We start from the raw sequence: 14,091 nt of genomic DNA on the forward strand, positions 1-14,091 counted from the left end.
TGAAAAGGAGCTTCTTTGATAGGTGAGAACTGCTCTTATCTGAAGGTCTGGAAGTCCAGGCTCACACCCCAAGCAAAGAGAATGGATGCTCTTCCACATGGGAGAGGTTTGTGTCATTGTGAAGTCACACTGCTAGGATGTACTGTTCCAGTGTCCTGTCCTCTTGGTGCTGTCTGCCTTCCCTGGGTCGCTGAGGGCTTGGGCTCTTCCAGCTGTGGCAGGTGTGTCTTGTTCTTCTCTGGCCTTGTCAGACTTCACCACTTGATTTAATCTTAGTGTTAGATGAGCATTTGCGGGTCACTGTGCTGTTTGGCAGATGGTTATGTCACAGATTGTTTCCTGCTGGGATGCAGTGTGCTTCTTGTGAAGGTCCTATCATGAATCCTTTCTTACCTGATAGCACCAAACACTTGCATCTCCTTTCTCTTCTGTCCCCTCACTTCTGATTGTGTGCGTTATTGAAAGTGGTATTCTTTTGACAGCTTGCATTTGGCATTGGGTTTCTTGCCTCATGGTGCTCAATGGAAGGAATTGTTTATATGGCTGGGATTACTAGTAATGGATTTTTTTAATTTTTTATTTATTTGTATTTTTGAGGGCAGTCTCACTATATAGCTCTAGCTCTTCTGGAACTTGCTCTGTAGACCAGGCCGGCCTCCAACTCAAAGATTGACCTGCCTCTGTGTGCCACCATGCCTGGCATCTAGTAATTAAATGTTATATTTTCTTTCTTTTTTTTTTTTCCCTACCTTCTTTTAATGGCCATTTTAGAACAGTTTCTGATAAAATGTAACACTGGAGAGTTCCCGTGTAGTCTCCTCCTTCCCTCCCCAGCTACGTTTTCCTTGTTCTGCCTGCATTAGTGGAACACACTGGTGACTGACAGGCCAGTATCAGTGTATCATGACCAACTCAAGCTTGTAGTTAATTAAGCACACCTCCAGTGCTGTAACCTGTGGGTTTTGGCAGATGCCTAACATGTGCTGTCCACTAGTCCTCAGTAGACGTCTGTGTGTGCCACCTCTTTATCCACCTCGCCTTCTCCTGGAACCTGGTCCCTGTGGATCTGCCTTTGCCAAGATGCCATGTGGTCGGAAGGGTGCCTTTTCCAGACTGGCATTGCTCATCCTGTTATTTTGTTTCTGATCTGTGGCTGGCTGTCTTCTCTCCAGTGGTGATTGTGTTCTGACCACCCTGCACTATTCTTACTGGGCCCTGCCTCCAGTGTTGTCATGACATTCTGTGCTCTGCTTGCCCCATGTCTGAAAATGAGCCCGGGGCCTGTTTCTGCAGTGGTTTACAGAAGGAGGCTGCTGCCCTGCTGTGCCTGGCAGGTCCCCTCAGTGTCAGATACTGTCATGTGATCAACAAGCTGGGGACAGGGAGGCTGGGAATGTACTTGGGGTAGATGCTATGGTGGGTTCCATTAGACGTAATTGTTCACCCTGTTGTCCCCTGCGCCCTTGTGAGGGGTCACGCTGCCTCCCTTTAATAGGTGAGAAACAGGAGGAAGTTGAGCTAGCAGATGGGAGAACAAGAAGTTAGGCAAGGCGCCATGTGTTTTCAGCGGCTGTTCTGTGCTGACTGCACTCTGAGAGGCTTGCCACCGGCCTGTCCTTGTCCTTGTCCTTCCCTCCTCTTCTCAGAGACTGTAATGGAGACATTTAGGGTATCGCTTTAACCAGTGCTTCTAAGCTTGGAGGGACAGCTAATGTGATGGATGACATAATCACGATTCAGAATGAGTTCAGCTGCCTGGAATACCAGCCCAGAACCAATCAACTGAGCACGCTAATAGGAATAAATGTAAAATCCCGCATTCAAGTTCAAAAACCCGGTCAGTGCAGGTCAGTGGGAAGCAGTTTGGACAGTTTGGGTTGACTGCATCCTCGGTGGAAAGCTCTGTCATCACTTTGTCTCCATTATGGCTGTTGTCTTGTAGCCGATAGCCCTCACCCTCTTCAGTCCCACTCTGTTATTTCTACACTGCACAATCAGGGATCTTTAAAAAATTTGAATCTTATAGCCATGATAGTAGGCAGCTGCCCTTTCCCCTGGCTGACATCATCAGGCAGCTGTGCTTCTTTCCCGCCATCTGCTTGTAACTCCTTTGGAATGGCCTTCTCTCACCCCTTGCCTTGCTCCCCCTTTCCCTTTCCTGAGTATGTCATGCTCTCTAGGGACCCTGGGGCCCCTCTGTGCTCTGCCTTCCCACTTCTAGCTTTACTCAGAACTTTGCTTCATGCAGCCCAGGACTGACATCCTCATGGTGGTGTTCCCAGCCAGGCCTTGTGCTAGGCCCCAGGGCTGGCACCTACTGTGGTCTTGCTTCCCACACTGCTTTTCATCTACACGCTTTATCCCTAGATCAGCCTAGCAGGCACTTTATAAGTGTGGGGCCTGTCTGCCTTTGTCAGTGTAGGCTGGCAGTCAGCAGGACACCCAGCAGGCTGTCCCCTCTTTGTGTCATCTCATGCAGCTCCAGCTCCGCAGCCCTCAACTTTAATGCCTGCCATTTTGGAGCACACTACGTATAGACTTTTAGCTGCTACCAGAGCTCTATGGGGCCTGGACTCAGCAGAGTTCAAGCCACAGAGCCAACCTGGTCAGAGACATAGGCCCATCTCCAGGAGGACCACCCTGGCCTCCATTGAGGAGGGCCTTTCTCTCCAGAGTTCTGCCTGTCCTGTGTTGGACCAGTCAGAAAGCTCCTCCTGCTTTTGTCTTCTGCCTGTGGCCAGAGCGCTATAGCCTTCTCATTAGCCTTAAAGGTCTTTTCAAAATAGGATCCCCCCCCCCTCCCTCTTTCTCCTTTTGCTCCTTGTAGACTCTGGTGTCATTCTTGCCTCAGTGCTTGGATTCTGAAAAATCATCTTCCCTTCCTGAGCTTTGAACAAACTGAGAAATAAAACATTGGCAGATGGAAGCAAAGGAGAGCTTCATTCTTGCTGAACAATGGGTGTGAAGTGTTTTTCTAGTGTGGAAGCCAAATAACTGGCTAAACCCAGGATTGTCCAGCCTCTGTCTCCGGTGGTGTTGATGGGCCAGGACCAGGCAGGAAGTAGAGCCCACAGAGCCTCTGCTCTCTCACATATCTGTGATTATTCTTCTGGGGGTGGGCTCTCACCATGCAAAATGTACCCCAGGTGTGTGTGGAGGTTAGGGGACATGTCACTCCTAGTTTCTTCAGCTGCAGTCAGAGTAGCCATTACACTCCTAGTCAGCTGGGCAGGGAGAGGCACAACCTTTGGGCTGAACCCATTGGGACCTTTTATCACTAGTATGACATTTTCCTGGCACTGCCCAGGTAAGTGTGGGCTGTGGCGTTCTGGCTGCTGGTGGCTCTCAGTGAGGTTTGTTAGACTAGAATCTGAATAAGTGGTCTGTAAGGCCTTCCTGACCCAGAGGCTGCCAACCACACTTAGGTTCATTTCTTGGCCTTGTCCAGTTGGAACTGTTTTGCTTGGCTTATCATAAATTCCTCTGTGAGGGTGAGTGTCACCATGCAAACATGTCCCCACAGACTGGAGCAGTCACCTCCTGTTAGCCTCCCAGGAGAAATGAAGTCTCACAGCTATCCCTGGCAAGCTCAGGTCCAATGGTGATAACTATCTAAAGATCTGAAGGCTAGGACCAATTTTCTTATGGCTTTTAAGTTCAGGTATGTTAGAACCAGTTAGTCATGATTCTGGCTTCTGCTCCTTCTTGGCTAGCAGGATGCTTAGCCCGCTGGACTGAGTGTGGCTCCTTGGGGCCTGAAGTTCTGAGCATGAGACTGAGCCCAACAACCGTCCTTTCTGAGAGCTGACTTCTAAGAGCACCCTAAGTCTGAGGCAGTTCCCCCTGTGTTCCCAGATCCTGTCCTTGCTGCTGCCTTAGGTCTCTGGAAGGCCTGGCTTAGGTCTGGCGAAGTTGGTAGGCACAGCTCTTCTTGGCTGTACCCTTGCATAGGAGTTAGCTGCAAGTCTAGAGCCCCTCACTGCAGTTCTGTCTGGGAGAGCTGTCCCAACATAGCTTGCTCTTTTTGCTGGTGAAAGACAACCTCAAAAGCTTGTAGGCTTTGTTAGTAGTGAACCACAGTGGCTGCTTGGCATTGAGCCTTCTGCTAGGCAGCGTATGTCCTTAACCCTCCTCTGTCTTCCTGGAAGGTTCTCCTTGAGTGCTGTCGTCATATCCCGAAGGGGATCAAGGGCTGATGGTTGTGATTCTGCTCTGTTGCCTGCTGACTGCAGACACTTGCTGTCCTTGGGTGCAGGCTGCCTGGGCGCCCCACCTTTGTAAAGCTACAGAGCCTGCTCCCTGTGGGCATCCTTCCCTGCCCTCTTGCCAGTGCCCCGTGCTACTCCTGAGTGCTCTCTTAGGTCTGAGTGCTGCCATCTCTCATGCCCACGTTGTCTCTGAAAGCCTTTCACTGCACTTCTGGGTTCTGTTCTGAGGCTTCAGAACAGCAGTCCAAAAAGGCAGGGGCTCATTCTCCTCCTATAGATGATGAGACGGAGCCTAGAAGACAGCCTACTGTGGATGTCACACAGCTCCTACGTATTAGCTAAGCATCCACTCCATGTCCCTTTCACATACAGCTCCTCGCTGAAGCTGTGGGACCCCTCTACCCCCTCCCCCCGCCATCTGCAGGACCCCCATGAGCTACATCCAAGCTCACCCACATCACTGAGAACATCACATCTCACTTCTCATGCAGTGAGGACATTGTTAGCACTTGGATTGTTGCACTGTCAGCACATTTGTCATTTCTCATTGGCTCCCTGGTGGGCCGGGTGCTTGCTGTCCAGGTGCCCAGTGAGGTGGTCATTCCAGCAGATGGTTCTGCTCAATGAGCCAGACACATGGGTGCTGGCTTGTTCAATTTAAATGTAAATATCCCGCATTAGCAGATAGAAATGTTCCATGAAGCGTTCCAGGGAACTGTGTGTCTCCTCTGACATCGGATGGGAGTGAGAGCGATGGTGCTGTGCTGTTGGTGTCAGGCAGAGTGCGGCCCTGTGCCTGTTTCCCACGAGGCAACCTAGCAGTGTCTATTTGGTTTGTTTATACAACTGTTTTGCATTATAAACTTTTTTAGTGCTTTTTCCTCCTTGGAGTATCTGGGTTATTGGAGGGGGGTGGCAGTCATGTGTGCTATGCCTTTATGTATGTTTGCCCATGTATGAATATGTGTGCGGTGGTGTGTATGTAGACCTGGAGTTGATGACAGTTGTCTTCCTCAGCCACACTCCACTTTATTTTTGGAGGTACAGTCTCTTGGTTGACCCCAGAGGTCAGCAGTGTGGCTAGTCCAGCTAGTTAACCCGATCTGGGGATGCCCTTTCTCCCTCTCCCAAGCTGGGATTACAGGTGGCCTCCATAGCTGCTTGGCTTTTATGTGGGTTCTGGATGGCTAACTTAAGGCCTCAAAGCCCCCCTAGCCCCATGTTTCATTTTTTGTGCATTTACTATCCATTGCTACTTTCCCCTTAGGATAACTACACCTTTGCCCAGCCTGGGATTCAGACGAAAGTGAAGATGCTGGAAGAACTGGTGAGCCGGATTGATGGTAAGTCAGTGTCCGGAGCATCCCCCCTGAGTCTGGGAGAGTGCTGGAAGGAGGTTAGGGAGGTGGCCTCGGCCCTCAGCCCTACCAGACACCACCGTCCTTGTTTTCATTGGGCTGGTGGTCACCCAAGTGCATCCTGACAGGAGAAGATGCTGCTCTGCCCTCCCATTCTGTGCACCACTCAGCACTCGGTGAGGCAGGAGATGCTCGCACTCCAGGCAGCCAGCCTCCTTGCTGGGTCAGCTGCAGCTTCTCATCTGGACAGCAGGGTGGTTGCTGATGGCTGTCCTTTGCCTCGCCTCCCTGTCTGTGTGTATCGTTTGCTATCAAGGAGGATAGAATAATTTCTCCATGGAATCCAATTAATTACCAAGTCCAGAAAGAACATCTTCAATATTATAGAAAAATTATAGTGTGTGCTCGGGCAATTTTAGATTATGCTTTCATGTTTAAGTGAGGCCTTTGAAATACTTTTTACCTTCGTCCTTAAAATAATTCCCCCTGCGATGTGCTGAATGTCATATTGCAATAGCAGAGTTTAATTAAATGAAAGTTGAGTGATAATGCTTGCCCATTCCAGGCAGAGCCTCCTGATAGTTTGTTAAATTAATGAGCAGAGCATTAACAAAGTGACGCCAAGCAGAACCAGACCTATGTATATATGTGACACCAGCCAGTCAGCAGTCAGCAGGAGAAGATACTCTGCTATCCAGAGTCCCGTGTGAGTTTAGACAGGCCACTCCCACAAAGGTGCAGAGAGCCCTGTTGGGGTGTAGTCTTGGCTGTGCAAGCCTTATGTGTGTAGGCCCCTCCCCAGCCTTCTCCTGGCTGCTTCCATGGCAGGAGAAAAATTGTCACAGCTCTCTTCATAGGAAGACTCTTGGCTTGGGAAATGACTGAGTGACATTATAAACCAAAGCCAAAAACCTCGAAACTGCACTGCGTCCCTTGATTGAGTCTGGGAGTCAGCTCTGTGTCTGATGGTTATTACCTCATTTCCATATTATGAAGTCGCACGCGTTTCTAGGGATGCTTTATTGGATCCAGTGTGTTTAGCTGCTGTTCACCCTCTCTCCGAAGTGCCGCTCCTCCTTCTGTCAGTGTACCCTGTGCGTTTATTCTGCACTCAGTGTGCTCTTGCTTGGCTCTATTGAAGTTTTTTCCTACCAGCGATTTCACAAGTGTCCCTGGCCTCATTTAGTTCTTTGAAATACTATTTGCAGGAGCTATGAGTTACACAGTTCCAGCAGGTTCTTCTTTTCCTCCTGTGCCCCTTAGAAGGCTTATTTTATATTTTCCATGAGCCTTAAGCTGTGGCCAGGGCTGGTTTGCTCCAGCGCTGCAGTTGGGGAAATGCTTGAATTGATTTTTTTTTTTTTCTGGTGCTGTGGTTCAGACAGCAGCACGCTGTAGATTTACACTGTGATTGCTCAGAAGAGCAGCAGCGACCACTGTGGAGCTGCCGTGTGTGCACTCCGGGTAAAGCGCCTCTTCATTTCCGTGTGAGGATGGGCGGCAAGGACCAGCTCTACATGGCACAGCATGGGCTCCGGTGTCCCAGGGTGGCTGCGTACCCTGTTTCTGTTCTCATGGTAAAAGCTCTGAAAATTTGTGTAACTGCAGTGAAAGAGGCTCTCACTGGACTGTGAAAGTAGAAAATGTCTAGTCCTGGGGCCTCCAGTTCTGGCTGGGAGCTGCCTTCTCACCCCGCCCTCACTGGTATTTGGAGACCTCAGTAGCCTTACCTATAGCGGACTCACTATAAACCTTTCAGTAATGGGGGAGGGGGGGATGGGAGGGAATGAGGAGGGGGAAATGGGTTAGGACCTGCTGAAGGTGGGGGGAGGGGTTCCAGGAGGGTCAGAAAGCATAGATGCCTTGGTAAAGAGGAAGTGCTCATGGATCTGCTGAGGGCTGGGGGTTTCATATGGTGTAAAAAGAATAATTGCAGAGCAGAGATGGGGAACCTGGGAGTGGTGGATGTGTGAGGCTGTGGGCACTGAGGTCAGAAGACATGGAGAGTCTGAGAAGGGGCGGAGGGACGTGCTGAAGGGTGGCGAATGTTGAAGGTGCGTGCTGTCTCTCTTTTCTTGTCATAAGGAGTAGACACTTTTAAGAAATTTCCCATTTTGAATAATGTCTCTTCCCGAGTGCTACTGAACCTCTGAGGAAGGTGCCCTGTGAGTGTGATGGTGCATATGCAAACAGGGTCATGCCTGTCGTGGAGGCAGAGCAGGAAGCAGGCAGCAGCCTTTGAGGTGGCCCTGGAGGGGAAAGCAGAGACCATCACTGGAGTGGGCAGGCGGCCAGTGAGACATCCATGGCTGATTGAACAGTTGGAGTTGGGACTTCTGAGGAGGAGGAGGAGGAGAGGGAGGGGCTTTCCCTGCAGCAGTTTCCTGCTGAAGATAGTTCAGAAGGCAGTTAGGGTGTGCCCAAAGCCAGCGAACAGAGAAAGGAACGGAAAGAAAAGCAGTGTCTTTTGAGAGAAGGCATGTGATGCTGTCAGATTCAAGGGTTACTGGACCTTCATGTTAGGTCCCAGTGAGATCAGCCAGCACCACAGTCACTGCCGTTCACTTGGCATGCCCACTTCCCCCACTTCCAGAATAAGCAGTCCCAGGGAGTTGTTACTTTTGACAGCCTTGTGGGGTGTTAGGTGAACTCTGGTCTACTCAGAATAGGGGTCTTAGGACATGCTGCCTGTCACCTGAGAGCCAGAAGAGCGACACAGCAGAGTGTGTATGTTTGTGTGTGTTGGAGGGCGGGGAGGGTCACACAGCCCTCACATGACGCCAGGCCAGTTTCTGCTATTGTTGGGACCTGTGTTTTTGAAGATTCTCTGCTGGTGTTCTTCACAAGGCTTATGACATAGAAAACAAAATCTTTTCTGGAGTAAACCTCCAGACCATAAATTCTCACTGTATTTTGTTTTCAAATAAAGTGGCCTGAACAGTCAGAGATGATCTGTACACAGGGCTCCTGCAGTGAGAATAAGTAGATAAAAGAGCCAGGTCCTTTAAGTGGGGTGCTTTGCTGATCTGTAGGCACACACAGAAAACTACTATTCTTATTGTGAACGAAAGAAAACGAATCGTGAATGTATCTTTAGAGAACAGAAGACTATTCAGTTTTGCAGAAGAGGTTTGAAAAATGACTGGCTGCCTATGCCTGATGACCTGAGTTTGATCCCTGGAATCTACATAAAAGTGGAAGGAGAGCTAGGTCCACGGAGGTGGTTTTTGACCTCCACATACATGCCATGGCAAGTCCTCTTCCCCTACACACACACACACACACACACACACACACACACAGAGATAATAATAAAATATGATACTTTTAAAAACTCTAAGTGAAGAGTTCAGTGAGCGGGCTTAAGGCATCAGATACAGCAGCAGGTGCACTAGGAGGCGAGTCAGAGGAAAGCCCCAGGGAAGCAGAGAGAGAGGGAGAGAGGGAGGGGAGAGAGAGAGAGAGAGAGAGAGAGAGAGAGAGAGAGAGAGAGAGAGAGAGAGAGAGAGAGGGACACGAGATGCAGAAAGGTAGAGATGGAGACCATGAGCTGGAAACTCTGTAGGGAGGGAGGACAGAGACTAGTAATCTGAGGAAACTGGTGCCAGCGCTCAGATTCAGAGCCAGTGGATCCTTACTGGATATAACAGAGAAAACTGTGAAAATATGTCATAATGGATTTAATTAAACCAACCAAGGGGAGAAATTTTGTGTTTTAGACAGCTCTCACTGTAGATTAAGATATTACCAATCTTGTGATCCTCCTGCCTCAGGCTCCTGAGTGCTGGAAGGAGTCGTTGCCGAACCCTACTAGAAACTGTTAAAGCTATTACAGAAGACAGATCCCCATCAGTGATGACTGTTCAGGGGGATGGGCTTAATAAATACACTAGATAGTGTTGTCAGTCTGCTAGAGTGTCACTCTGGAGTCTGCATTTCAGCAAACATATCCGGATGCCAGGTGTAACCAGGAGACCAGTCCTGGCAGCTTTAGACCCAGTGCAGGACACAGCTTAGCACCATGTCCGGCCTGTGTCTGCTCAGAAGTCTGCAGACAAACCAGACATCACTACTTCCAGAGAGGCAAACTCCCTTTCTGGCTAGGCCTGCCTGACATCCAGATCAGTCAGATCGCTGGCTCCCAGGGAGTTGGAAAGGGTTTGCGATTCTTGTGTGAGAACAGCTACAACTACAGCAGAAGCTGGTTTCCAACCCTCACTTACTGCGTGGGGGCTGCATGCTTGTAGCGAACCCTAGTGCTGTGCTTCCTGGGAATGGCATCATTCGCTCTTCATCACACACTTTCTTGCCCTACTGTTGAGGTAGCAGCTGCTAGGCCAGGCTGCCTTGACAGGCTTCCTCCCCACCCTGGGAGAAATGAGTTTCACTTGGGACACTTGGGTATTAGGAGAGACTACCATATAGTGCCAGTTTGGGGCCACTGTCTGAACAAAGACCAAGGCATGGCACCTGTGATGGGCTCAAAACAGCATCCTGTGCCTTTTCCGCTTTCATATTCACTTGATTTCTTTCTTTCTTTTTTCTTTTTTCTTTTTCCCCCACTTGATTTCTTGATCTGCTGTGAGACACGCTGTTTCTCTGTGGGGAGAAGCAGGTGGAACCTACACCTGGGTTGTGATTTCGAGCCCTCAACTCAACCTGTGGTGGACACGCCAGAATGGATGCTTGTTATCGTTGTGCATGAAAACATTTATTCAGAGAAGAACAGACTTCCCCCCTTCTTCCTCCACCTCCCCCCCAGCAGAGCCATCATCATCAGATAACCACTGACTGTACTAGTGTGGCTTAAAGATCTTTACCATTTGCCAAAAGTGCTGCTGGGAGCACTGGCGGCCTGAGGATGCTGCTGTGTAGTCCCCTTGGGCTCTTACGTGCCTGAAGAACTTGAAAAGACCCACATGCAGTACTGTGTGTGACAAGGACCAAGGCTCTTAGGCCAGCCTAGACAGCCCAGTGGGATGTGAAAGCTCTGGTGTTTACTTAGGATGTGGTGCTTCGCCTCACCTTGTGGTTCCTCTCTCATGCCCACACGTGCCTGCCACTGCCTCCTCCTCTGTTTGACTTTCTGTCAGCAGTGGCTTTTCCTCTTCTAGTGGCCTCTGTTGCCTCCTGTCTGACTCAGTGCTGCCTGCTTCTCCAGGAAGGTTAGCTGTGACTCCTCTGTGTAGCTTGAGTGCATGGCCATATACTCACAGTGCACTGGCTAAGATGTTGACCAAATTCCAAGTGACTGAGTGTCGAAGTGTGTACCACTGTTAGACACTAGCTTGTGGCCTGTGCCTTGGGAATCACATGGCTGCACCTTAGCAGCTAAGAGTAGAGTTTGTCATCTACAGCCTTCCTGGTCGTGGGCTGAAGGTTCTGTCCTGTTGGTCTTTACTTTGTGATTCAGGCTGATTGTAGAGGCCCAGTGCCTGAGGTAGGAGGACAAAGGGCTTGAGAAACATGTATGTGCTCCAAGGGTGTCCAACAGACACTGGAGCACAAAGCCCCTTCCCATTTTATTGGGCAGCCCAGGTCATTTGGCCCCAGTGGTGTCAGGGGACAGCCCAAGCTGAGAGGGCAGTCCTGAGCACAGCTGATGGACATTATGTTCACTAGCCCAGAAAGGACACATTGGAGACTTGTGTAAGCTTCAGGCCCATCCAAACTGAATTCATTTTACAAACATCTGAAATACTGAAGTCAGGAAAGGTTAAGGGCTCCACATTTTTTTTCAGGAAGAATAAGGCTCCTGGCCAAGGGACATGAGTAACTAAAAGCTGCCACGTGTCCTACAGTTGCTTCTGTCCATATTCAAGTAGATACATGTCTCGGGGCTTTTTAAAAAATATAATTTATTCATATTACATCCTGATTGTTATCCCCTTGCTCTTATCCTCCAGTTCCTCCCTCCCTCCCTCTTCCGCACCATTCCTCCTTTTCCAGACCCCCGATGGGGGTCCTCCTCCCCCACTGTTTGGCAAGCAGAAAGAGAATGCTGTCTGTGCCCTGTCCTGCTTCTCACATTATTTAAAATTATTTGGGAGACTGTAGACTAAAGAAGATAACACACGTGTTCACTGTCTACCTCGTCTGAGTTCTTAAAGCCCTTTTATAGGTAGTAGCCGCATACACCCACCAGGAATTTCTCACGCAGTGACAGGAGGTTGCTAGACCGCTGCCTCCTGGTGGAATCTCAGGACGAGGAACGTGGTGTGCGATTTTGCCTGTGTTGCATCTGGAGTGCTTGTGTATATTTGAATATGAGAATTTACATTATTCCAGAAAATTATAATGGCCTCTAGCACATTTTGTTGTTGTTAACGTTCATTATATCTGAGATCGCATAGTCTGGGTTGCTGCCAGGATAGACTTGCCAGATGTGAGCAGGCTTCCAGCTCTTGCTGTGACCAGGGCATCTCTGTGCAGTTTCGGGCCAGTCCCCACTTCCAGGCCTTGTCCTCATGTCATGTTCACTGTGGCACAGGGGCTTCTGTGTAAATGAAGTGTCTGCTGTGTCTTCTGACATGTGAGACATATGAGACATATGGGCTTGCTTGGTGTTAGATCGCTTGAGCATGTACCGCCTCAGCAGTGCCCGAGAGATGCTGCTCATGCCCAGTCAGAAGACCACAGAGAACTAGTTCACAGAGGAGATGAGAGCGAGCCCTCCAGAGAGACACTGGTGTCATCTCCAAGAAGCCTGGCTCTGGAGGCACAGCGACAGTTGGGGTGGCTTTAGGGAGTAGGGAAGAGGCAGGAACTCAATTGGTCTGGGGCTGTTGGAGGGAGCCTAAGGTAGAGAGGCACTGCTGGGCCTGGGGAAACTATGCGGTGAGTAGCCTGAGCAAAGGTCGAGGCAGATCAGCCAGAGATGCTGCTGCAGCAGCGTTCAAGCTGTTGCTGGGCCACTGAGGAGACTGAGCTACCGAAATGCCTCCCTGGGGTCCTTACTCATGTTTTCTCTTTCCGTTAGTAAAAGCAGCAGTAACTTCATTTCCTACCTAATCTCTCAACCCCACGTAGCTGCTATGGGTCCAGCAAGCAAAATGCAGTCTAGCTGCCTTTGGCTTCCATGTGGCACTGCCAGGTTTAATGTAATGTGCTTGGGGGGTACTCGGCACTCACCAAAGCTCTGACTTCCCTGGCTTCCTTTGTCTTATCTGGAGTCTTTTTAAGTATGCATTCAGAGGGACAAAGTGTAACTTAAGCCCAATTGAAGCTACAGGCTCACAATTCTTTCTAGACACTTCAAAGAATGGAGAGACTACGGCCTTAACTATAATTGATTATTTGAAATTATACACACACACCTTAGCTCTACTTGCACACATCAATGTATACAAACGATGTACTTATACATAGAACACACACACACATGCTCGTGTGCACAAAGTACCCATGCACACATAAACACATGTAAAGACACATAAATACATACACACACACACACATAAACACTTATGCATACACCTTTGTATGTATACATATTTGCCTATACCTACACACGTATATGAATATACATTGCCTGTCTCTATATGAATATCTGTGCCTATATATTTACACACATGTATCTATATGCATAACATACCACACCTGCCTTACCTACACATGGTACCCATACACACAAAAATACTTTTTTATACATTTGTATACTACTATATACACACACGTTTATACAAACTTGTAGATACATAAACACACATACACACTCATACAGATATATACTCCTGTATATGTTATGTATATATGTGTGTGTGTGTGTGTGTATATACACACGTGTATATAGTTGTACATGAATCTAAATATATACAACTGCATACACATATCATATGCCTGCATATGCACACATGTATCTATATAAACATATTCACACATGTACATTCCAATTTACATGTTTTACACCCCTCATACACAAATGTACCTGCATGACATACACCAGTATACACATACACATCTATATATACTCATATTCACAAGTGTGTACATATGATACACTTATATATCATGCATTTAAGCCAGTATAAAAATATGTACACACATGTACATTTTTGCCTTGAACGTGCCTGTATCCTGGTCTGTTGGGAGCAGCTTCCCATCTTCTCTGAGGGATTCTCATCTGTGGCCAAGGCTGTCTGAGCTCTGAAAGCACTATGTCTTTGTCTTTTCACTGTGAGGGCATTCACTGAGGCCGGACAGCCACTGTTCTTCCTTAGTGAAGTTCTTCCTCTTCCATCTTATAGTGATGCTCTGTAAGGCTAGCCCAAGGTTCCTGGACTGTGCTGGTAGACGCATCTGCCATCATTCAGAGCGGCAGGAGGATGGACTTGTTTTTGCAGTGCCCTTGATTTTGGCCTCTGCCTTATCACTATATCACTGAAGTCTGCAGGTTCAGCCTAGGCTGCTTAGTCATGGCTGCCCAGGATGAGGACTGTGGCCAGCCATCCACTCTTAGAGAGGTTCTGTGTTCTAGTCATATGATTCTGGCACTTTCCTCCTCTGACCAGGCTATCCCCCTGAGC

The 14,091-nt window shown here is 48.7% G+C and overlaps 1 protein-coding gene across 1 annotated transcript in view; it reads left to right on the plus strand.

Annotated features, from left to right (window-relative positions):
- Positions 1-14,091, plus strand: part of Tbc1d22a (TBC1 domain family member 22A) — a 287,423-nt gene that overhangs the window by 156,014 nt on the left and 117,318 nt on the right. Inside the window, exon 10 of the mRNA XM_051160164.1 lies at positions 5,476-5,551. Within this exon, the coding sequence (XP_051016121.1) occupies positions 5,476-5,551 (76 nt within the window). The remainder of the gene's footprint in view (positions 1-5,475; positions 5,552-14,091) is intronic.

Source organism: Acomys russatus, chromosome 17, assembly GCF_903995435.1.
Source record: "Acomys russatus chromosome 17, mAcoRus1.1, whole genome shotgun sequence".
Taxonomy (NCBI): domain Eukaryota; kingdom Metazoa; phylum Chordata; class Mammalia; order Rodentia; family Muridae; genus Acomys; species Acomys russatus.